This window comes from Bos indicus x Bos taurus, chromosome 5 (assembly GCF_003369695.1).
Source record: "Bos indicus x Bos taurus breed Angus x Brahman F1 hybrid chromosome 5, Bos_hybrid_MaternalHap_v2.0, whole genome shotgun sequence".
Classification (NCBI taxonomy): Eukaryota; Metazoa; Chordata; class Mammalia; order Artiodactyla; family Bovidae; genus Bos; species Bos indicus x Bos taurus.
In genome coordinates this window covers 31,127,316-31,153,949 of record NC_040080.1, presented here as the reverse complement: position 1 = coordinate 31,153,949, position 26,634 = coordinate 31,127,316, and the positions used below count along the sequence as shown (strand labels likewise).

The following is a 26,634-nucleotide window of genomic DNA, read 5'->3' as shown; positions in this document are numbered from 1 at the left end:
AATGTAAAGACAAAATACTTTTGAGATTTCTTCTAGCAGAATGAGAGGCTATTTAACTAGGTCTCCTAAGAAGTCACCCAGGGATATTTTATCTTATTCTCTTCTCTAAGGCATGAAGTTTTTTTTTTTTTTTTCTAATTTTATTTTATTTTTAAACTTTACATAATTGTATTAGTTTTGCCAAATATCAAAATGAATCTGCCACAGGTATACATGTGTTCCCCATCCCGAACCCTCCTCCCTCCTCCCTCCCCATATCATCCCTCTGGGCCGTCCCAGTGCACCAGCCCCAAGCATCCAGCATCGTGCATCGAACCTGGACTGGCAACTCGTTTCCTACATGATATTTTACATGTTTCATTGCCATTCTCCCAAATCATGAAGTTTTAACTGAGACTGTTTTGCTGTATCTGAAAGTACAAATGTGCGTCTTTGAAAACTTAGAATCAGGCCACTATGGATACTGTAGAGCCAAGATAACAGAAGATTAGAGCCGAAAGAACAGTGGGGATGATCTAGGTTAACTTCTTATTGGGAAAATCAGGAAATTCAGGGTCAAAGTAGGCAGATTACTTGCTCAAATTCACAGTGTTTGTCAGTGACAAACCCTTCCAGGACTCTGGATTCTAAGTTCTTGTCTTGGGCATCAGACTTAATTCTCATCATTGCAGAAGAGAAATTTCTTGCACTATCATATCTAAAGCTTCTCTGTATTGATCCTGAATGAATGTCTGGAATCAAACCAACATTGTGGAACAAAGAAATTCTGGATAAACCCTGGAGAGCATGTTTATTTTATATAGTCAATTCTTTTATATTGCTGAAGGTAACATTAAATTTATCACTTAGGACAATCTTGAAGCAGAAATTAATTGCATATATGTTTTCTGAAGAATGTGTTGACAGTAGAGTCATTATTTAAAATTTTAATTATTAGCTTTATAAAATATGCCAGAAAGTTTATATTTATGAGATTTTTCTTTCAAAATAGTTGTGGTGGGAGGGGAGAGATTTCTCCAGAGATGTTGCCTTTTCTTTGGTTGCTTCCAATAACAAAGATAGTTTTGGAGGTTAAATCCTTGCCGTTGTTGAGAATATTCTTAAAAATATGGAAAGCAATTTCAGAAGAGGAGTTTTAAACAACGATAGCATTATTACACGGTACTTACAGTCTTTCAAGGAGAACTGCTTTCAGGGACCTAGTACTCAATGAAGTTTTTTTGTTTGTTTAAGAATATTGAATCTTATTATCATCTGAGTATATTTTTAATGTAAATCTCAAAATTTGTCTGTTGTCTACTTCTGTATTTGCTTTTGGCTTAGAGATAGCACAATGCAATAGAAAAAAACATTGTACTGGAAGGAAGTTAAACTTTCTAATCTCAGTTCTTTAAATGAGGGTAACAAAACTTCATAAAGGCATCTTAAGATAGAAGTGAGATGATAAAAAGGTAAGGTGTTTGTTAAATTCCAAAATATAAAGTACTTGACCACTGTCCATCCACCATGAGGATCTTAGGAATAGGAAAACATGGCACAGGACTTCTACTCTCTCCAGAATCTTCTTGCAATTCCTGTTTATAACTAACATTCTTGATCTATATTGTTCAATGTTACCAAGGCAACAATACACTCTGTTAAGTCTAACTCTTGCTGTGACAACTCCCAGAAGCAATGTTATATGAACTTTGCATTCACTAATTTTCCTGAACACTTTAGAGGACAAAAAGTATAATTGATGTGGGCTTCCCTTGTGGCTCAGTGGTATAGAATCTGCTTGCAATGCAAGACATGTGGGTTCAATCCCTGAGTTGGGAAGATCCCCTGGAGGAGGAAATGGCAACTCATTTCAGTATTCTTGCCAGGAAAGTCCCAAGGACTGAGGAGCCAGGTGGGCTGTAGTCCATGAGGTTGCAAAGAGTCAGACATGACTGAGTATGTATGTAACAACAGGAGAAGCTAGGTTAATGAAGGTGTTGGAACATGAACACCAGACAGATAAATGTGGAAAGAGGCTGGAGAGCAAGCAGTGAGCAAGAAGCAACTGAATCATCAGGAAACAGAATATATTATCAGGATGGTTGACCTGTGAGCCAACAGGTAGAGTTTTAGTAGCCAGGCAGATAAAATCAGGGAGGCTGGCTTGGCAACCTGTAGCAGCTCAATACTTTTTTTTTTTTTTTTTAAACAAATGACATATAGATAGGTAGAAGGATGAAGAGAACTGTCTCTGGGAACTCGGGTGCAGAGACAGAGTGATAGCAAGGACTCTTGAAGGGGAAGGATGAAGTAGTTTCTTCAAGACCCAGCTTTTAGACTCTGGAAACTTAGAAATCTAATTGCTACCCCCACACAGAATGGCATAAATCTAAAAGCATCAGTAAATACTCCCGTGATCTACTGCAAAGAGCTGCATGTTCGTCACCGGGTTGAGGGATAGCCATTTTCGCCTTCAATTTCCCTTGACTTGAATGACAAAGACTATAAAGTGTAGCATAGAAACCATTCCAGTTTTCTAAGTATCTAGGTGTTCAAAGGAAAAAAAAAACTACAATTGTTTCCAAGAATGACACTTCAATTTTGTGCTGGGTAAGTGCTAATCCCTTTCATGTGTATTATCTCGCCTTGCTGCTGCTACTGCTGTCACTTCAGTTGTGTCCAACTCTGTGCAACCCCAGAGATGGCAGCCCATGAGGCTCCCCCCGTCCCTGGGATTCTCCAGACAAGAACACTGGAGTGGGTTGCCATTTCCTTCTCCAATGCATGAAAGTGAATAGTGAAAGTGAAGTCGCTCAGTCGTGTCTGACTCTTTGCGACCCCATGGACTGCAGCCTACCAGTCTCCTCTGTCCATGGGATTTTCTAGGCAAGAGTACTGGAGTGGGGTGCCATCGCCTTCTCCATTATCTTGCCTTACAAAACCTTGAAAGGTAGTTATTATTTCTGTTTTTAAAATACTAACATTGAGGCTAGATTAAATAACTCATACAGTATCACTTCACTAAGAATAGAGAAGCAAAATTCAAGGTCTGTATTTTCGACTATCAGGTTGCTTCCCTAAAGAAAGATGTGGATTTGGTATTTTTTAATATTTGCTTCCACTTTCAGATTCAAAGGAAATGACAGATTTTGGTGACAATAACAGCTTCCACGTTATAAGCATTGTCCATTCTTCCACAATAAAATAATTCCTTAGCTATGATTCTTAATAATTTATATTATCTTATTTTGAAACATAATAATTAATTTGATTAACCAAGCTGATCTCTGATTACTTAATAAGTAAACATACCCTTGGTAGGAGATAGTTAATCCTGCCACATCAGAGTTTTCACAGCCCAGTGCAAACAGAGAAAGGAATAGGAGGTACCCAAGGACCGATGATCCCAAGTAAAGTTTTGCAGCACCACGAATACTGATTCTGAATTTTTTCATAACTATTCCCCCGGAGAATATTCCAAGGGCCACTGCAGGTATGTTGATGAGCCCTGAGGAGAAAGAAAAATGTGTCACATTTGTGAACCTCTAAAAGAAATCTGAGTACATTCACCCAAACTTTCTAAGGGATTGTATGAAACTGTGTAATAATAGTTTTTAACGTATTATTAGACTACTTGGTCAATTTAAGTTTACAGAACTATTCAGCCACTAACATGTAGCTTTTATATTAATGATAACACAGCTGACAGACCCAGGGTTCTGCCTATCACAGTGTCTAGCATAGGGTTTGAAATCAATAAACATGAAATCAGTCAATGAATCTGGTCTTTTTGGTTTAATCCCAGGAATAACAGGTGCAATCAGGTGGCAATTAGATGATTATAATGCTTTTTAAGGTTGTGAATGAAAGAATAATAGGCACATAGACCGTAAGGAATAAACAGACAAGCACAAAAACAGTCCTGGTTCTATTTTCTGACCCCAACAATATTTGCTCTTATTGCCAAGCCTTTTAGTTTGATATGCTTTCTTACAGCATGAACAATAACATATTATTAGGTACCTTTCATATTTTTTTAATTTGCTTACATTGTACCAGTCACTTAGTTAAGCATTTGATACATTATCTATCACATCTACTCTTTACCACAACCTTAGAAGATAGGCATATGCTATCTTTATTGCAGAGAGCAGTTTGTTTATGGCTGTGGTTAGTAAGTGGAAAAGCCAGATATGAATCCAGGAGGCTGTTATCAAGTTAAATGCTTTCAATAACTGTGTTAAACTGACTCTCCTTCAAGGGGATTTGGAGATAGAATTCTTCATAAATAGATGTTCAATCTCACTAGTAGTCAAATAAGTGTGACTTAAAAAGCAATACTAGGAAAAAGTTCAACAAAGTGATTAAGAGTTTGGATCCCAAAGACCCAGCTCTTTGAATCTCAGTTCCACAACTTAAATAGCTGTGCAACTGCAAGTAATTCTCTGAGCTTCTCTAAAACTGACTCCTCACATATAATATGGAACTAATAATAGTGCCCTTAAAGTGATTAAATGGCATGAAAAGTTATTAGCTTAATATCTTGCACAAAACATCATTCAATTAGGTTATTACGAACATTTCCATCTATGAGACAAAGATGAAAATGTTGGGGTTGGGGAAAGTGGAACACCTCTGTGTTAGGAAAGATGTAGAAAGAAGCTCTTTGGTTGGACTGTGAATTGGTAAATAACTGTAGGGAAAGGTAATCAGGTACCCAATGTTAAACTTCTCTGTGAATTAGAATCTATTTCTCATATTATCTACTCATCAATTACTGATGTAACTTGAGATTTTGAGATAACACATTTCTTTCATGTAATAAAAGGGCTGAAGTTTGTATAAACCTTGGCCAGCATCTGCTGACGTAAACAATAATTACAAGTATCCTTTTCTGACTCACATTGAAATTTGTGTTAAAAAATTAAAAATACTGACATACAGTGATAATAGATGCAAAATAACTTCCTTTCTTCCTTTCCTTTCTTTCTTTATTTTCTGATTTATATATCTAGTCACTTAACTAAGTTTCATAGAGTCTAAAACATCAAATATATAGTGATACTTGGTTAGCTATTATATTATTTTAAAAAGTGTTTTCTTCATGTATTGATAGATGATTTTAAAAAGGATATTTTGTTTCATCTTAATGACTATGCATTAAGTTAGCATTAAACTGATCACATTAGAAATTACCCACCTTGAAGGGGGCACGATATGAAATTGGTGAAACCGAAAAAAGAAGAGATGTTCATTTTTGCTTCTTCAGCTGAACTGAGGTTTGTGGCTGTGCAAATGGCAGAGATTGTGCATTGGGCCCCTGAAGAGCTGAACATCAGCTAAGAGATACTGGCTGATGATGATTTTAACTTGAAAGTTTGTTTATTTGAATTAAAGAGTATTTAAATTCCATAGTGCTTTACAGTTTTTGAAGGGTTCACACAATGTGATTTTAGATAATCCCATAATAACTCCCCCTTTTTAAAAATCCCTTATCTCTATATTGCTCCTATCCCCTTCCCTCTCCCCACTGGTAACCACTGGTTGGTTCTCTGTATCTGTGAGTCTGCTTCTTTTTTATCTTATTCACTAGTTTGTTATATTTTTTAGATTCCACAGATACGTGATATCATACAATATTTATCTTTCTGTCTGGCTTCACTTTTTTAGCATGTTGTCCTCCAAGTCCGTCTATGTTGCTGCAAATGGCAAAATTTTGTTCTTTCTTATGACAAATGGGCTTCACTTGTAGCTCAGCTGGTAAAGACTCTGCCTGCAAAGTAGGAGACCTAGGTTTGATCCCTGGGTTGGGAAGATCACCTGGAGAAGGGAAAGGCTACCCACTCGGTATTCTGGCCTGAAGAATTCCATGGATCGCAAAGAGTCGGACACGACTGAGTTACATTCACTTTACTTTTTATGACAAACAGCTCATACAGCTCAATATTAAAAAAAAAAACAAAAAAAAACTCTACACAACCCAAGCAAAAAATGGGCAGAAGGTCTAAATAGACATTTCTCTAAAGAAGGCATACAGATGACCAAAAAGCACAGGAAAATATGCTCCACATCACTAACTACTAGAGAAATGAAAATCAAAATTCTTATGAGGTATCACCTCGCACTGGTCAGAATGACCATCATCAAATAACAAAGGCTGGGGGTCGGGGGAGGTGTGGAGAAAAGGGACCTCTCCTACCCTGCTGGTGAGAATGTAAACTGCCATATGGAGAACAATATGTGGGTTCGTTTAGGCAATGGCACCCCACTCCAGTACTCTTGCCTGGAAAATCCCATGGACGAAGGAGCCTGGTGGGCTGCAGTCCATGGGGTCGCTAAGAGTCGGACACGACTGAGCGACTTCCCTTTCACTTTTCACTTTCATGCATTGGAGAAGGAAATGGCAACCCACTCCAGTGTTCTTGCCTGGAGAATCCCAGGGACGGGGGAGCCTGGTGGGCTGCCGTCTCTGGGGTCACACAGAGTCAGACACGACTGAAGCGACTTAGCAGCAGTAGCAGTAAAATCTAAAAATAGATCTACAATATGATCCTGAAACCCTACTTCTGGGCATATATCCAGAGAAAACCATAATTTTAAAAGATACATTGCTCCCCAGTATACATTGCAGCACCATTTACAATGGCCAAGAAATGGAAGCAAACTAATTGTCTCTCAGTGGATAAATATATAAAGATGTGATATAAAAAAAAAAAAATATATATATATATATATATACACATACGTATGTACACACACACAGAGAAAAACCATGAAATACTATTCAGTTCAGTTCAGTTCAGTTGCTCAGTCGTGTCGGACTCTTTGCAACCCCATGAACCACAGCATGCCAGGCCTCCCTGTCCATCACCAACTCCCAGAGTCCACCCAAACCCATGTCCATTGTGTTGGTGATGCCATCCAACCATTTCATCCTCTGTTGTTCCCTTCTCCTCCTGCCCTCAATCTTTCTCAGCATCAGGGTCTTTTCAAATGAGTCAGCTCTTTGCATCAGGTGGCCAAAGTATTGGAGTTTCAGCTTCAACATCAGTCCTTCCAATGAACACTCAGGGCTGATCTCCTTTAGGATGGACTGGTTGGATCTCCATGCAGTCCAAGGGACTCTCAAGAGTCTTCTCCAACACCACAGTTCAAAAGCATCAATTATTCTGCACTCAGCTTTCCTTATATTCCAACTCTCACATCCATACAGGAGAAGGCAATGGCACCCCACTCCAGTACTCTTGCCTGGAAAATCCCATGGACGGAGAAGCCTGGTAGGCCGCAGTCCATGGGATCGCTAAGAGTCGGATCTGACTGAGTGACTTCACTTTCACTTTTCACTTTCATGCTTTGGAGAAGGAAATGGCAACCCACTCCAGTGTTCTTGCCTGGACAATCCCAGGGACGGGGGAGCCTGGTGGGCTGCCGTCTATGGGGTCGCACAGAGTCGGACATGACTGAAGTGACTTAGCAGCAGCAGCAGCAGCACATCCATACATGACTACTTGAAAAACCATAGCCTTGACTAGATGGACCTTTGTTGGCAAAGTAATGTCTCTGCTTTTGAATATGCTGTCTAGGTCGGTCATAACTTTCCTTCTAAGGAGTAAGCGTCTTTTAATTTCATGGCTGCAGTCACCATCTGCAGTGATTTTGGAGCCCAGAAAAATAAAGTCAGCCACTGTTTCCCATCTATTTGCCATGGAGTGATGGGACTGGATGCCATGATCTTAGTTTTCTGAATGTTGAGCTTTAAGCCAACTTTTTCACTCTCCTCTTTTACTTTCATCAAGAGGCTCTTTAGTTCTTCTTCACTTTCTGCCATAAGGGTGGTGTCATCTGCATATCTGAGGTTATTGATATTTCTCCCAGCATGAAATACTACTACTCATGAATGAAATGAAATTACTCATGAATGAAATGAGATACTATTACTCAACCATAAAAAAGAACAAAATAATGCCATTTGCAGCAACATGGATGGACCTAGAGATTATCACCCTAAATGAAGTAAGCCAGACAGAGAAAGATAAATCCCATTCAATATCACTTGTATGTGGAATTTAAAAAAATATATACAAATGAACTTATTTCCAAAACAAGCTCACAGACATAGAAACAAATTTATGGTTACCAAAGGGAAAAGGAAAGTGGGGGGGGGTGTAAATTAGGAGGTTGGGATTAACATATACATACTCCTATATAGAAAATAGATAATCAAGGACCTAGTGTATAGCATAGGGAACTATATTCAATATTTTATAATAACCTATACGGAAAGAGAATCTGAAGAATATATATATATGTATATATAATGTATAACTGAATCTCTGTGCTGTAGAATCTCTGAAACAATATTAAAAATCAACTGTACTTTAATAAAAAAGAAATTTATTTTGTAAAGTGCCCATCCTGCCTGGGACATCAGAAGCAATGGCACAAAATACACTCTTTGGCCTGAGCAACATGTTGTGCTAAATAAATTCCACTGACTTTCCAGCACTCCATCTGGCTTAGAATAGCCTGGGAATAAAGGAATTCTAGGGATATTTCTCCCTCAGAACAGACTGTTAATAATCAGGAATATCCTCTCTAGACTGACCTCTTTTTTAGAGGCTTGTGTTCTCTTGAAACTTGCAGAGCATTTAATGTGTTCTCTTGCTTGTAGGTCTCTCTGCTCAAGAATATTTGCTAACTCTGACGCAGCGTCCTCCCCAATCTCCATCCCTGTTCTCATGCATTCTTCTTTAAACACCTCCCTATCCTTTTGCTCTTAATTCAGATAGCATCATCTCCCAGATAATTCTGACTCCAAGGTTATGCTTGTTCATCCAGAGTACTTTGCATGCATGCATGATCAGTTGTGTCTGACTCTTTGTGACACTATTGATTGCAATCCACCAGGCTCCTCTGTTCCTGAGATTTCCCAGGTAAGAATACTGGAGTAGGTTGCCATTTCCTCCTCCACCAAAGTACTCTGGCCTTCCCCTAATTAGAGCACCTATCACATCCTCTACCAGCCATATCATGCCTCCAGAGGATGCATCTGATACCAGGGCACATGACGTGGTCATCAGAACCCCCTTTCTCCCTCAGTCTGAAGCTCTTGTGTGGGGTCCTAGAGGCAGCCTTGGTACTTATCACAATTGCCTGTTAGCTTGTTTGTTCATGCCTCTCACCCTTCAATCAAACCCTCAAGGGAAGAACTATGCTCATGATAGAATCCTTTGTTTCTTACATAGGTGAATTTTTATTAAAATGTGCATAAAAGCTATTTCTCCAGAATATCTTTCTCAATTTCAGGATGACTAAATTATAACATGATTCAAAAAAAGATTAGTAGGACTTTTCAAATATATTGTCAGTTTGGTTCTCCTTTTCAAGTTCCCTAGGATCTGTGCGTCATCCATGCAGGGCCAGTTTGGTGGCAAAGTTCCTGAAAAGCAGATGAGATGCGCTTCTCACCTCCCAAAGCTTCTTTTCTTTCATCTTAGGTATTTTTGAGCCATTTAATGAGGTAGAAATATCAGTCTGATTTCTTCATTGCACACTTTTTCCACTCACATCATAAGCTGTGCTGCTCTTAAAACGTTTACCATCTGAATATTTCAGATGGAAATATTAGCCATAATTTATTGCTGGCATCTGTAATTTGTTTCAATTTATTTTATATATTTTCTCTTGAAATCAACATTTATATTTATCCAAATATCAGGCAGGCTGAGCTTGTTGTTGTTCAGTCACCAAGTCGTGTCCGACTCTTTGCAACCCATGGACTGCAGCATGCCAGGCTTCTCTGTCCCTCACCAGAGTTTGCCCAAGTTCATGTCCAGTGAATTGGTGATGCCATTCAATCATTTTGTTCTCTGTCACCCTCTTTCCTTCTGTCTTCAATCTTTTTCAGCATCAGGGGCTTTCCTAATGAGTCAGTTGTTCGCATCAGGTAGCTAAAGCATTAGAGGTTCAGCATCAGTCCTTCCAAAGAGATCTCCTTGCTCTCCAAGAGACTCTCAAGAGTCTTCTCCAGCACCACAGTTCAAAAGCATTAATTCTTTGGCAGTCTTCCTTCTTTATTGTCCAGCTCTCACATTTGTACGTGACTACTGGAAAGACCATAGCCTTGACTGTACGGGCCTTTGTTGGCAAAGTGATGCCTTTGCATTTTAACACACTGTATAGGTTTGTCATAGCTTTCCTGCCAAGAAGTGATCATCTTCTAATTTCATGGCTGAAGTCACCATCTGTAGTGATTTTAGAGTCCAATAAGAGGAAATCTGTCACTGCTTCCATGTTTTTCCTTTCTATTTGCTATGAAGTGATGGGACTGGATGCCATGTTCTTAGTTTTTTTTTTTTTTAATATTTAGTATTAAGCTATGTTTTTTACTCTCCTCCTTCACCCTCATCACAAGGCTCTTTAGTACTTTAGGATATTTTTAGAGATTTTTCCCCAGTGAAGTAAAAGTTCTGGTTACATCATGGACCTTCACAATATTACTCTAATATTAGAAGACAAAATGTTAAGATTTGAATTTTATAAAGAGAAAAAAATATAAGTAAAAATGTACCTGTTGGGTGCAGACAAGTAAACTTAGGCTTCCTTCTTGGGCATAATAACAGTTTTTCCTCCTCACAAATTAAGATAGTTTTCCATCACCTCACAAGTTTTTAATGTAACTTTACTTATTTCTAGAACACATCATAATATTACTATTCCAAATTTGCTATTCTAGCTTAGCCACAAAATAAAGCTTTCTATTATAATTATTTTTTCTCAAATGATTATTTTAATTTTTCCTTATTTTTTTAACATCTCCAAAACTGAGAATGATAATCATTTGTTGTCAATTACAGTCAGTATTGTTATATCTTGTCTACTAGTTACTATTTTATTTAATAAAAAATTTTAAGAAATTAAGAAAATAATTAAATAATTGCAGTCTGAGTTATAAGAAGAGGAAGAAGAGATCATGTCCATGTAACTTCACAGTGATTAAAAAAAAGGCTTAAATGAAAGATTCACCTGCTAGTCAAATTTCTTTCAGTAGAAGTTGCAATGGAAATTTTTTTAAAGCTCATACCATTTAAAAAAAAAAGCAGAATCATTTTGTAATATACTATCTAGTCCCTGAATTTGAAACATCTTTATCTTTCTTTCATTTATTTGTAAAATAAGTCATTAATATAAGGAAATACTATTTCTAGACTTTAGAAAGAATGTGACCAACATATAAAAACACATACAGTAAAATAAATTGTCACTGGATCAGTCGGCCCTTGAACACTTTAGAGAAATTTCTGTTTGTTCTTTCATCCATGTCATATCAAATGTTTTCTCTGACAGTAGAATGGAAATGTGTCTTCTTTGGGCCTTGCTCATATTTTTTCACAGAAAGGGTCATTCTCCCACAACCCAAAGGAAAAAACTGAAGGAGAAAAGAGCCAGGGGTGGGAAAGAAATGAAGAAAGGGAGAAAGCATATGTTGAATGAGAGTTATGTGCATTTCCAATCCATTTTACATGTCTTTTCTCATCTTTATTTTAACCCAGTGATGCATTTCTTTTCACTATTCTCATTAAAATAAGTGTTAGGGATGTCAAATAATTTACCCACTTCCCTCACTCTGCTGTATCCTATACTTACTAATGTAAAATCACACCACTCAGGAAATCATCCTAGTTATCTCATGCTTATGTTAGTTGCTCAGTTGTGTCTGACTCTTTTCGATCCCATGGACTGTAGCTCACCAAGTTCCTCTGTCTATGGGATTCTCCAGGCAAGAATACTGGAGTTAGTAGCCATTCCCTTCTGAGCCACCAGGGAAGCCTAACAATACTGGAGTGGGTAGCCTATCTCTTCTCCAATGGATCTTCTCAACCCAGGAATTGCATTGCAGGTGGATTCTTTACCAGCTGAGCTACCAGGTATGCCCTGTGAAAGCTGCTCAATTGTGTCCAACTGTTTGTGACCCCATGGGCTGTAGCCCACCAGGCTCCTCTCTCCATGGAATTCTCCAGGCTATAATACTGGAGTGGGTAATGATTCCCTTCTCCAGGGGATCTTCCCAACCCAGGAATTGAACCCAGGTCTTTTGCATTGCAGGCGAATTCTGTACAGTCTGAGCTACCAGGAAAGCCCATCCTAGTTATAAGGATGTGGAATTACTAAACATTTTTATTTATCTCTCACAAAAGTATCTGAATTATCTATAGATATGTCAGAAATGTGAGGAATTAGAGTTCTAGGCAACCTTTGCTGCTGCTGCTGCTGCTAAGTTGCTTCAGGTGTCCGACTCTGTGCAATCCCAGAGACGGCAGCCCACCAGGCTCCCCCGCCCCTGGGATTCTCCAGGCAAGAACACTGGAGTGGGTTGCCATTTCCTTCTCCAAAGCATGAAAGTGAAAAGTGAAAGTGAAGTCGCTCAATCATGTCCGATTCTTAGCGACCCCATGGACTGCAGCCTATCAGGCTTCTCCATCCATAGGATTTTCCAGGCAAGAGTATTGGAGTGGGGTGCCATTGCCTTCTCTGAATCTTTGCTAGTTGGCTCAAAAAAATCTGATGATGAGTTTGTTTGGATCGGAGTCCATTTCAGTATACACCATAGGGTCATAGATTAAAAGAAATCAACTAGCCATAGATCAAAAGATAATTATTAATCAGATTCTTCCTGTAAGTTTTCCAAAAATAATTACGCCCAGTGAGGAAATACAACTCAGAAACCTGCATAAAATAGTTTCATTCCTGGCTATATCATTATGTATGTATGCTATATAAGCATGAAATTGGGCAGGCCATTAAATATCTCAGAATCTTACATTCTTCATCTGTGCTAATTACCCTTAAAAAATTTAATAGGCAAAGCATATTTCATTTATTACCTACTTAATAAAGGAATGAGATTACATATAGTTTCATTTCTATTCTAAGTACCTTCCCCCAAATGCCCTTAATTTTCCTTTATGACATAAACTTTTTAATTTGAAAATGGTAAAAAAAAACTTATTCATCATTGTAGTAAGAGCAAAATCAAATGTGTCATGTATTATGCACATATTGAATAATAAGAAATAAACATGTATTAAAGGTGTGTTCCTTCACTACAATTCATGGGGAAAAGGTAATCTCTTCATTTTGATAAGTGAACCCTGACTTCCTTCACATAATACAAAAAATAACTTGAAGTGGATTATAACATAAACATGAAAGTTAAAACAATCTACTAGGAGCAATTTTATTTTTCATAACCTTGGGGTTTGATAAATATTTCTAAAACAGGCTCAAACTAGCACTAATGAAGAAGCAAAAGATTAAAACTGGACTTAATTAAAATTAAGAAGAGTGAAAAGGAAGGTTGAAGTCTGTGAGAAAGTATTTGCAATTTACAAAGAATTTGCATCAAGAAAAATCTACAGTAACTCCTATAAATCAGTAAGAAAAAGACTAACAATCCAATAAAATTGGGCAAGCCACTCAAACAGAGTTAACAAAATATAATGCTGAAATGACCAATAAGCTTGGGAAAACATGCTCAGTATTGTTAGTCAGCAGGTTAAGCCACAGTAAGATACAATCAGACCCCATAAGAATGGTTACAATGAAAAAGACTGACAATACCAGACAAAAGAAGGATATGGAACAACTGGAGTGTTCTTACACTTCGAATGAGAGTAAACATTTGCACAGCATTTTAATGAAATATTTTGGCAATATCTACCAGATCAAAACATACACACGCCATAGGATCCAGCAGTTCTACTCTAACATATAGCCAAGACAAAGAACTGAATCTCTCTACCAAAATGCATGTGGAATGTTCATGCAGTGTTATTTAGAATAGCCCAAAGCAGTAAACAGGCTTCCCAGGTGGCTTAGTGGTAAAGAATCCTTCTGCCAATGCAGGAGATGCAGGTTTGTACCTGGGTTGGGAAGATCCCCTGGAGGAGGGCATGGCAACTTACTCCAGTATTCTTGTTTGGAAAATCCCATGGACAGAGGAATCTGGTGGGCTATAGTCCATGGGGTCACAAAGAGTTGGACATGACTGAGCAAGCATGCAATGCCAAAGCAGTAAACAACCCAAATATCCACCAACATGAAAATGAATAAACTGTGGTATATTCATATAATGGGATATTGCACAGCAGTGAGAACAAACCACCACTGCATGCAATGACATGAATGAATCTTGTAGACTTCACTTCCATTGGAAAAAACCTAGACACAAAGGAGTACATAGCTCATTATACTATTTATATAAAGTTCAGAAACAGGCAAGACTCACCTATGATGGTGGACATCAGAATAGTTATTAGTTTGGAGAAGAATGTTGGGTAGAAGAAGGTTTGATGGAACCAACTGGGATACTAAAGTGAGCTACATGTTCTGGATAATGATCACTACACACATATTTTTGTGTAAATATTTGTCTAGCTGAGCTTACATTTAAGATCTGTAGACTTAATTGCTGCTTGCAAGTTATGTCTCAATAAACAAAAGAAATATTAAAATAAAAGTTTTAAATGTTTCAAACTTTCATTCCATACATTGATTGGCATGGGTAGAATATGGGTTTGAAAAATGCTAAAAACATTTCTTCAGATCAACCATTAAATAATAAAATTAGTTTGAACCAATTAATGTTGAACATAAAACTTGAGTGGTATGTGCTAAGTTGCTTAGTCGTGTTTGACTCTTTGCAACCCTGTAGATTATATCCTGCCAGGCTGTCCATGGGATCCTCCAGGCAAGAATACTGGAGTGGATGGCCTTTTCCTTCTAGAGGGGATCTTCCCAACCCAGGGATCGAACCTGTGTCTCTTATGTCTCCTGCAACAGCAGATGGGTTCTTTACAACTAGTGCCATCTGGGAAGCCTCTCAATGATATAGCCTTAGCAGTTACAATTTAGGGGAAGAACAGACCAAAGAGTCAATTAAAATTGCATCTGCTAAGTGTCCATTGTTTAGGATTTTACAGGAAAATTATATGTCTTAAAATATTATATGCTTAGCTGTTTCCTCACTCCCCATTCCCCAGGTTTGTTTCAGAGATAGATGAATAGAGCAATATTTAAAATGTTTATGAAGGAATGATTTGAAACCACTGGAATCTCCTATCATGAAAGAACATGTCCAAAGGGATAGAATATGAAACAGTAGCATTAAATGTGGAGAAGGCGATGGCACCCCACTCCAGTACTCTTGTCTGGAAAATTGCATGGACGGAGGAGCCTGGTAGGCTGCAGTCCATGGGGTTGTGAAGAGTCGGACACGACTGAGCAACTTCACTTTCACTTTTCACTTTCATGCATTGGAGAAGGAAATGGCAACCCACTCCAGTGTTCTTGCCTAGAGAATCCCAGGGACGGCGAAGCCTGGTGGGCTGCCACCTATGGGGTCACACAGAGTTGGACACAACTGAAGTGACTTAGCAGCAGCAGCATTAAATGACATCTTCATGGACTTTGGGGCTTCCCTGGTAGCTCAGCTGGTAAAGAATCCAGCTGCAATGCCAAAGACCCCAGTTTGATTCCTGGGTCAGGAAGATCTTCTGGAGAGGGGATAGGCTACCCATTCCAGTATTCTTGGGCATCCCTGTTGGCTCAGCTGGTAAAGAATCCACCTGAAATGTGGGAGAGCTGGGTTTGATCCCTGGGTTAGGAAGATCCCCTGGAGGAGGGCATGGCAACCCATTCCAATATTCTTGCCTGGAGAATCCCCGTGGACAGAGGTGCTTGGTGGACAACAGTCCATAGGGTCTCAGAGTCAGACACAACTGAACAACTAAGCACACAGTCCAGGTTTTAAAGTATACAGTTGCTTGCAGGACCGTGGTTATGTATTTGGAGATTCTGGTTCTTCTTCATTCATCTTTTCATATTTTTCTTTGCCTTGGAATATCTTCCTCTTACATGGTTGTTCTGCTGTGCTAGAAACACAGGCCTTTTAAACAACCCCAAATGTCAGGAGTTAGAGAAGTCTTTCAATCCTGAGCAAATACAAACTTTGTTTTGCAATGCATACCTTCTAACCTGTTTGAATACTCACCTTTTGTAATCCTAGAAACTCTTCAGGTAGAAGAGGCACCATTTTCAGCTACACTTGAAAGACAGATAGCCAGTATTAACAATCTCCTAACAAAATGCATGTTTAGTCTATATGGTATGCGCACGGTCACTCACACACTGTTCTAAATAATTTTTGCTACAAAAGTTGTACCACAGACTATCTAAATATCTTACTCTGCTAGGTTTTTTCACTCACTTTCTAAAATGTCATAAATTGCTTTCAGTCTAAATATCGGAACAACTTTTTAAAACTACTAAGGATCAACAAGACACAGAGTTCATAATACCTATTGGAAAGCAGGAAGTACAGAGAAACATACCGATAACAAAGTTGGCCTTAGAGGCTGACTGCCCATACTGTTGCTCAATGTACTTCGGTTTGTAAGTTACCATGCCAAATAAAGAATTGAACTGAACGGTGCTTGCACACAAATATAAGAAGTACACTGGATTTCCAAAAAGACTCTTCAGTGATGGCAGAAAATCTATAAGACAAAAATAGCATGGAGTAATTAAAGACAGTGTCACACTTGGCAGAAGATGCAGCCATAGCCTCAGAGCTGAACGGTTGAGTCCTGTTGTCATGGTTCCCAGGAGCGTTTAGAGAGTGGTATACCCACACACTGAATGTTAAGCCAGTGACAAAAGACAGAGTTGAGATCTGGCCAGGTTCAGATCCAGACCCAGGTGCTCACTTACACGGGCATAAAATCTAGATTATAAATTAGAATCAGTCAGATGAGAACAGATTCCTTTGATGTGGTACGAGACATGAGGTATAAGAAAACTCCCGCCCCATCAAGCTGAAAGTCATAGGCTGGACATCAGAAACCTGAGTTTTCTGGTCTCTCTCCTTTGAACTTGGGTCATGGAAGCAGAGAAGAGAATATGAAACTTTTCTCCATTTAATTATTGACAGAATGAGCTTTGGCATCCTCTCTTCTTCCTTTTATGCAAGCCAAATAGAAATTTGAAGATTTTCTGTAAATGTCAATATTGTTGGGCCAGTTGAAGGGGACCAATCTTTCTCATGGTCACCCGTTTCCACAGGAAAGGAATTCACTAGAACATGTCTGACCTTTGGCCCTACACTCACTCCTTTGATCACTGGTGGGACACATGCAGTGGTGCGCATTCTCCAGTGGGTGGATATAATCTGTCAAATGGCCACAAGCCCTGAAGGTTCACTTTTCTGAACACACAGACTAACGTGAAGCAACCCTCCCAGGAGGGCTGTTTGCAAGGTCTACACAGAGGAGGTGTAAGGGTGGGGATGGCAGCAAAGACTTTTAATAATCTTCATTTCTGCTTCCTGTGCTCAGTTGCATCCAACTCTTTGCAACCTAATGGACTGTAGCCCAACAGGCTCTGTCCATGGAATTTCCCAGGCAAGAATACTGGAGTGAGTTGCCATTTCTGCCTCTAGGGGAGCTTACTGATCCAGGGATTGAACTCTGACGTGTCCTGCATCCCCTTCATTGGCAGACAAATTCTTTACCACTGTGCCACATGAGAAGCCCTGCTTCCTGTACAGTTTCTCATTTTTTTTCCTGAACACATGAAGTAGAGAAATATTGTTTATAGATCACGTCTAAAATTTCAACAGAAATATGGAAAGTGCTTCATAACCAAAGAGAATTGGGCTTACCTCTTGCCATTTCCATGATTTTTGCTTTTTCTCCAGGAGGTGTTTGGTAGTCCGTGTGATCATCCATAATAAACTTAGATTTCTCAGAGGAAGAACTGGAGTCCTCTCTGCTCCTGGGTCTTGGTAGAGTCCTTGGTAAACACCAGAAAGGCACAGCTGCCAAAAGAGTGATGCTTCCTGCTATCAGATAACCAAGCCACCAGGCACCCACCCACTGTGGGTCCTTCGGGGTGATGGTTATATGATCTGAAAAAGAGACAGAGTGGCTAGAGAACATACACAGCAAAGCTAGTGTATTAAATAAGCCTCTTAAAAAAAAATCCTAGCATTAGCTCTATCAATCATAAAAATACATAATAATTCATACCTGACAACTTTTTTTATAATCTGAACATGTGCCTGATGAACTATGGACAGGGGTTCGTGACATCATACAGGAGACAGGAATCAAGACCATCCCCAAGAAAAAGAAATGCAAAAAGCAAAATGGCTGTCTGAGGAGGCCTTACAAATAGCTGTGAAAAGAAGAGAAGCGAAAAGCAAAGGAGAAAAGGAAAGATATAAGCATCTGAATGCAGAGTTCCAAAGATTGGCAAGGAGAGATAAGAAAGCCTTCCTCAAGATCAATGCAAAGAAATAGAGGAAAACAACAGAATGAGAAAGACTAGAGATCTCGTCAAGAAAATTAGAGATACCAAGGGAACATTTCATGCAAAGATGGGCTCAATAAAGGACAGAAAAGGTAGGGACCTAACAGAATTAGAAGATATTAAGAAGAGGTGGCAAGAATACAAAGAAGAACTGTACAAAAAAGATCTTCATGACCAAGATAATCACGATGGTATGATCACTCACCTAGAGCCGGAATGTGAAGTCAAGTGGGCCTTAGGAAGCATCACTACAAACAGAGCTAGTGGAGGTGATGAAATTGCAGTTGAGCTATTTCAAATCCTGAAAGATATTGCTGTGAAAGTTCTGCATTCAATATGCCAGCAAATTTGGAAAACTCAGCAGTGGCCACAGGATTGGAAAAGGTCAGTTTTCATTCCAATCCCAAAGAAAGGCAATGCCAAAGAATGCTCAAACTACCTCCCAATTGCACTCATCTCACACACCAGTGAAGTAATGCTTAAAATTCTCCAAGCCAGGCTTCAACAGTATGTGAACTGTGAACTTCCAGATGTTCAGGCTGGTTTTAGAAAAGGCAAAGGAACAAGAGATCAAATTGCCAACATTGGTTGGATCATCGAAAAAGCAAGAGAGTTACAGAAAAAACATCTATTTCTGCTTTATTGACTATGCCAAAGCCTTTGACTGAGTGGATCACAATAAACTGTGCAAAATTCTGAAAGAGAGGGGAATACCAGACCACCTGACCTGCCTCTTGAGAAACCTATATGCAAGTCAGGAAGCATCAGTTAGAACTGGACATGGAACAACAGACTGGTTCCAAATAGGAAAAGGAGTACGTCAAGGCTGTATATTGTCACCCTGCTTATTTAACTTCTATGCAGAGTGCATCATGAGAAATGCTGGACTGGAAGAAGCACAGGTTGCAATCAAGATTGCCGGGAGAAATCTCAATAACCTCAGATATGCAGATGACACCACCCTTCTGGCAGAACGTGAAGAGGAACTAAAGAGCCTCTTGATGAAGGTGAAAGAGGAAAGTGGAAAAGTTGGCTTAAAGCTCAACATTCAGAAAACTAAGATCATGGCATCCAGTCCCATCACTTCATGGCAAATAGATGGGGAAACAGTGGCTGACTTTATTTTTCTGGGCTCCAAAATCACTGCAGATGGTGACTGCAGCCATGAAATTAAAAGACGCTTACTCCTTGGAAGGAAAGTTATGACCAACCTAGACAGCATATTGAAAAGCAGAATCATTACTTTGTCAACAAAGGTCCATCTAGTCAAGGCTATGGTTTTTCCAGTAGTCATGTATGGATGTGAGAGTTGGACTATAAAGAAAGCTGAGTGCCAAAGAATTGATACTTTTGAACTGCGGTATTGGAGAAGACTCTTGAGAGTCCCTTGGACTGCAAGGAGATCCAACCAGTCCATCCTAAAGGAAATCAGTCCTGAGTTTTCATTGGAAGGATTGATGCTGAAGTTGAAACTCCAATACTTTGGCCACCTGATGTGAAGAGCTGACTCATTTGAAAAGACCGTGATGCTGGGAAAGATTGAGGGCAGGAGGAGAAGGGGACGACAGAGGATAAGATGGTTGGATGGCATCACTGACTCAATGGACGTGGGTTTGGGTGAACTCCAGGAATTGGTGATGGACAGGGAGGCCTGGCGTGCTGCAGTTCATGGGGTCGCAAAGAGTCAGACATGACTGAGCGACTGAACTGAACTGAACATTATTATGATCTTGCTTATTAAAGGAAAGAAGATGTCTTCAGAGCACAAATATTTCTTTCATTCCTTAGATTAAAAGTATAGAATCCAGAGTCTGGAAGGGGTTCTCACTCTGCTCTGGGCTTCTGCAGAGGGATCCCTGGACCTATGACAGGAGGAAAGCAACATGTGAGAAAGATTAGGAGGGTTTAAAACCTTCTGCTACCTCTCCACATGAGTGGCATTTTTGTCTGATTTACACATTGAATGTCTAGGATTTTACTGAAAAAAAAAAAAGACCCTATATGCTCTCGTCCAAATCTAATCTGAGCCACTCAGAATGTTATTTATTAAATGATAATTAGTAATATTTCAGAGATATTCTAGGTCTGATACAAGATTTGTATATGCTTTAATAATTAAAATATCAATATTTATTCATTATAAAATTTTTGATACTGTTTCGTATTTGACTGAAGTGTAAGCATTGACAAGTCTATTTTAAGCAAATAAACTTTTTAAAAATATATATATAAGAACATACAAAACATACTGTTATACTCTACTACCCTCTATGAGAATCCTTTGACAATTAAGCTTGATCAGCACTACATTATACTCAGTAAAATGTTTGATTTAGTTTATCACTGCATGTTCATTGCTTCCTTTTCACAATTTTCCTCTGTACCTCTCATCATGCCAACACTCTCTTATCTGTATCAGTCGCCATGACCAGATTTTAAACATCATGAAGTCAAGGAATCAAGTATTTTGCTCACTTTGGTAGAACATCATTTGAGTTAGAGTAGACATGAAATAAATTTGAGGAGTAATAAATGAATAAACAAAATTTCTGGAAGGCCTATTCTGGTTATTTGATTAAAAAAAGAACAGCTAGCGCAAGTGTTTTGCATTCTATTGTAACACATAATAATCATTTGTGACACACACTAGTGACAAGGCAATTCCAAAATTTTAAAAAATAAAATTTGTTTTCTTGTTTTTAACTGCTTTCTAGGAATTCTTCAGAAAAACAGATAATTTCTGTCTATATCTAGGGCCTACATCTTGAAAGAAACAAATGAACAGCTATGGAGAGATGAAGTCCTCATTTATTCCCTCCACAAGCATTCCTCCAGAAGGAAAGTTAGTCTCACTATAAAGTTCCTTCAACTAAAAAAGACTTGTACATTAAAGAAAGGAATTTTAGTTGCCAGAGACTTTCAATCCTTGGCCTTTATGGAAAGTCCAGAAATACGTTATTAATTGATGTGACTGTAGCAAATGTTGATTCACCTGAAACCAACAAGAAGCCACAGTTGTTAGTCTTAACTAAGCTTGAATGCCTTTAAACTGGGAAACCGGAAGTGGAAAATGATACAACTGATTAACAAACTGGGTCATCTGGTTATAATCACCACCTATTTTTCATGTTCCATTTATTAATGTGTGTGATAATTGTATAAGTAATAAGTTTTCAAGGGTTATTTTCATTTTATGAAAGACTACCATCCTATCATTTTGTAAAAAGACAATTTGATATTTTGGACACTATCCCCATTAAAAATTACAGTAACTAAAATAAATGAATCAATAGAAATAAACGTCCTTACCTAGATTTACAAAGCCAATGTCAACATACAGTTTGGCACATAACGAGCCTAACAGGAAGCCAAAGATTGGTCCTATAATTGCAACCGTCTGCACACATCCTGCAAAACACAAAAGCACCATTTCTTTGCTCTTGCAAATTAATAAATTTTTAAACAGGAAACATGCATGAGATCCAGTTAGTCACTGAAAATATTTCATTAACTCTTCCCTTAAGTGTGCTTAATTTGTCAACTTTTCAACCTCACTGAATCCGGAAATAACTTCTTCTCAGTGTTGGAAGAAGAATAAGCATCTTTAACGCATTAATACCTTTTAGTAAGAAAATAACACTAAGACTCAGCTAATTTTGGCAAATGGAACAAATTTTACTCCCTAGGACTGGATTCCCCCTAGTGATAAAAATCAGAATTATACTGTTCTGACAGTCTTTTGAAAACCTTTTATGGTCAGTTGTTTAATTGACCATAAGACTTGTTTCGACATTAAAATTGATTTCTTCCATCTTAATGGGAAAGAGCTTGTGTTTAGAGCTTCCAGGGGACCACTGTGAACACAGTAACTATGCAGCTCAAGCAAAGGAGCTTGACTTGAGAGAGGGGAGAGGTGCACTCTGCAATGCTCCTGACCCACCTGGGCAGCTCCAGGTAGCTACAGCAGATCTCCTCAATGACATAATTTCTAGTAACCAGAAAGTCTGCTCTTCCTTGCAAAATATCACCCATCTGCCTTTTATTTCATCACAGACCATATTGCACGTATCCCTGGGAGATTAACTGGAGGAGTAAATAGCAGTTGCATGTAGGCATGTATGCTCAATAGTGTCTGACTTTCTGTGACCCCATGGGCTGTAGGTGGAGGAAGGACATATCAAACAGTCCAGCTGAGCAGCGGGTCCCCAAATTGTCACACTGCGCAGTGGAAGAAGAACCACATCTGAGCTAAGTGCTGAGTCCTCAAGTCTTGTGATCTTTGGCACTTAAACTTTCTAGACCTCAGTTTTGTTGTTATTGTTGTTCAGTCACTAAGTCATATCCAACTCTTTTATGACCCCATGGACTGTAGCCCACCCAGGCTTCTCTGTTCATAGGATTTCCCATGCAAAAATACTGGAGTGGGTTGCCCTTTCCTCCTCCAGAGAATGTTCCTGAACCTGGGATCGAACCCACATCACCTGTGGCTCCTGCATTGGCAAGCAAATTCCTTAACACTGAACGACCTGGGAAATTCATACCAGATCTTTTACAGAATAGAAAAGAGGAAAAGGAGAAGGGCAGCCTCTGAGCTCCTGGACAGGACAGGGACACGATGACACCTATATGCATCTCCTGGCTACAATCTTTCTTCTGGTCCCCAGAGTAATGGCCTAGCACATGTGATGGAGCTTCTGTTCTACATCCTGATCTGTGCTGCAGCATCCCATTAGAACAGGTGCCCTGTTTTTAACTACATACAGCATGCTTGGCTGTCATCAGAACCCTCTGGAATTCCATGTGACTAGCCAGGACAGAACTATACCTAGCTATATAGTTAAGTGAGTGAAATCGCTCATCATGTCTGACTCTTTGCGACCCCATGGACTGGGGCCCACCAAGCTTCTCCATTCAGGCACAGTGCCACCTGCCCCCCCACCACTGCCTTAATGAATTTAAATCTTGTCCTTCTGTCTCTGAAGGTGAAACCCTCAGAAGATCAGAACCCCCAGAAACCAAGACTAATGTATGAAACAGAGAACAAATTTTAGCTTCTAGAACATAAGAGGCACTCAAAAGCTGCTTTGATTCACCTGGCTTTGGAATTGCTATATTTTTGTTTTGGGTCAGGAAGATCCCCTGGAGGAGGAAATGACAACCCATTCCAGTATTCTTGTCTGAAAAAGCCCAAGACAGAGGAGTCTGGCTGGGTATAGTCCATGGGGTGGAAAAAGTTGGGCATGACTGAATGACTAAACACACCTATTTTTGTTTTTGTGATTTTAGCCACTATTCTTTGCACTGGGACCTATTCTAGAAAAGAGTGGCTCAGGCCTGGCTCTTGTCCTTCTTCTGTTTCCATAAAGATACAGGTCATACATCACAGATAATTTCTTTTAATCTGATATTCTTTCCCTAATGCAATAGGTCCTTTTAACTGAAGTTTCTTCACTATCCAAATCCTCAGTGTAAACTTCAGAAAAGTGTGAACTGAATAGGAGTTAGATATGAAATATAAAACCTTCCACATCCTATTTAGTTGAGAATAGAGTTGAGAAAACCAGGTATCCTGCACCCCAGGAAGATGAATGACGTGGGAATTACCAATATAGAAAGCCGCGTTGTCCTGGCTAGCAAAATCATCAAGGTAGGCAATGCCTAGAGGCTGAATGGGAGTTTCTCCAAATCCACGAAGAAGGTTTCCCAGGAAGACATAAACCCACATGGAGGAGCTGGCATCAATTTGACATTCTTAAAAGGAAAGCAAACAAGAGGATTGAAATTCAATCACTATTGAAGTTAAACATTTATTCTGCATATCTACTAGTTGTCCTAAAGATGCATGAGAATGCAGAAGTGAAATCAGCAATAAATCGATTGATAAGAGTTCGAGCAAGATATTTTAGGTAGTGTAAATCCCTAGAAACTGACCAAGGAAATATATTGTTCTCCTTATTTCTTATTTTCTTTCTTTTTATTTCATATTTCTACTGAATTACTTGAATTCCTACACTTCAGTAACATACAATATCCAATCTGGGACAAAAATAGAAAAATTTGAACAAACGCTTTTCTTGCCTTATCTTTAAGCTTTCTATTTTGCAACAGAAATCACTTGCAATTTTATTGGTGACCAAGGTTTATCTGAATTTCAAATTTTATATGGGTTATACTTCAAATTTTAGCAGCATTGCCTACAACTAAAATTGTTTTGATAGTGAACAGACATGTTAAGGGCTCACATTTCAGAAACAAATTCATATAAAACTTAAAAACCATACTTGGTGGTTCAGATAGTAAAGGATCTGCCTGCAATGCAATGCAGGAGACCCAGGTTCAATCCCTGAGTCTGGAAGATGCCCTGGTGTAGGGAATGGCTCTCCACTCCAGTATCCTTGCTTGGAGAATTTCATGCACAGTGGAGTCTGGAAGGCTACAGTCCATGGGGTTGCAAAGAGTCAGATATGACTGAGGGACTGACACTTCCATGCTTTAGTGGTATAACAATTCCAAAAAAAGAGAAGCTTCTGATGGAAATTCAAAGCTAAAAATGTTTAAATGTTTTCATAAAAGTCATGTCAATATGATCATGTGAAGTGGAATAATTACTTTCCATATTATAATTAAATACAGCTAAGGCAATGGCACCCCACTCCAGTACTCTTGCCTGGAAGATCCCACGGACGGAGGAGCCTGGTAGGCTGCAGTCCATGGGGTCGCTAAGAGTCGGACACGACTGAGCGACTTCACTTTCACTTTTCACTTTCATGCACTGGAGAAGGAAATGGCAACCCACTCCAGTGTTCTTGCCTGGAGAATCCCAGGGACGGGGGAGCCTGGTGGCCTGCCGTCTATGGGGTTGCACAGAGTCGGACAGGACTGAAGCGACTTAGCAGCAGGTGACTTTAACAAAAGTGACAATATTAACTACCTCCAACAATCACCACTTCTGGAAGCTCCCTTTCTGGCAAGCACTGAGTTAAGTGGTTTGCAGACATTTTCAAATCGAATTATCCTAAGAAACTTGTGAGGTAGGAGATACTTTCTCTTCTAGTAATTTTTGAAAGTGAAGTGTGTGTTATTAAGAACTGGGAATGCTTTTGTCTGGATGACCAGACTTTGTGACAGAAAAGATTACTGTGCAATCATGTGACGTTTAGTTCTGATTTTGCCTCTCCTAGAAATGTAGCCAAGTGACCAGGAATATTTCACTTAACTTCTCTGGATTTTTATTTCATTCCCCAAGATACAAAGGGACTCCTTTTTCAAGATTGAGTCCAGTGTCAATTTCAGCCCTGACTTTGGGGTATTCTGCTATTGCTGATACAGTGGCCACAAGTCACATGTGGCCCCTGGAATTTATTAATTAAAATTACATGAAATTAAAAATTCAATTCCTCAGTCTCACTGGCTATAAGTACTCAATAGTCACATGGGGCTAATAGCTACTATGTGTGTGTATGTGTTGGTCACTCAGTTGTGTCCAACTCTTTGCAACCCGATGAGCTGTAGCCTGTCAGGCTCCTCTGTCCATGGGATTCTCCAGGCAACAATACTGGAGTGGGTAGCCATGCCCTCCTCTGGGGGATCTTGCTGACCCAGGGATCGAACCTGGGTCTCCTGCAGTGCAGGCAGATTCTTTACTGTCTGAGCCACCAGTGGACACTATAGATATAGAACATTCCCATCATTACTGAAGTTCTGGTAGACAGTTCTGCTCTAAAATATTTGGAGGAAATGGGGTTTGCATGCAAAGCATTTTTGAGATGAGTCCTCTGTTTACCCCACTAACCCCTTTAGGGTTATATCTATGACTTTAAGTGAATAGGATTTCATTTAAAGGAAAGAAAATCATTGATTTATGAGTCTTATATTCTGTACCTTCCTAATAATTTGTATCTTTACGTTAAAAAACTTCATCCCCAATCCCTAAACCCTACATTTCTCTTTTTAATATGAAAGGTTTAAAATTAGTTGTATTGTCATTTATGGGCTTCCAGGATGGCACAATGATAGAGAAACTGCTTGCCAATGCAGGTGACACAAGAGATGCGGGTTTGATTGCTTTTCAGGAAGATCCCCTGGAAAAGCAAATGGAAGACCACTCCAGTATTCTTGCCTGGAAAATTCCAAGGACAGAGGATCCTGGCTGACTACAGTCCATGAAGTCACAAAGAGTCAAAAACAATAGCACACAAACACACACGCATTGTCATTTATAACATGTCTCTCTCTTGATTGTCAAAACCAAACCCAAAATATCTTCAATGACTACATTATTTTACA

General features: G+C 39.1%; 1 protein-coding gene across 6 annotated transcripts in view; it reads right to left on the bottom strand.

The window, feature by feature from the left end:
• Positions 1 to 26,634, bottom strand: part of SLCO1C1 (solute carrier organic anion transporter family member 1C1) — an 81,683-nt gene that overhangs the window by 15,803 nt on the left and 39,246 nt on the right. For 5 of the 6 annotated variants that reach the window (XM_027541478.1, XM_027541473.1, XM_027541474.1 and 2 more), the window contains 5 exons: positions 23,953 to 24,099; positions 21,658 to 21,756; positions 17,699 to 17,944; positions 16,371 to 16,535; positions 3,292 to 3,487 (listed from right to left, as the gene is read on the bottom strand). In XM_027541478.1, the coding sequence (XP_027397279.1) occupies positions 3,292 to 3,487; positions 16,371 to 16,535; positions 17,699 to 17,944; positions 21,658 to 21,756; positions 23,953 to 24,099 (853 nt within the window). The remainder of the gene's footprint in view (positions 1 to 3,291; positions 3,488 to 16,370; positions 16,536 to 17,698; positions 17,945 to 21,657; positions 21,757 to 23,952; positions 24,100 to 26,634) is intronic. The other variant, XM_027541476.1, reaches the window with a different exon arrangement.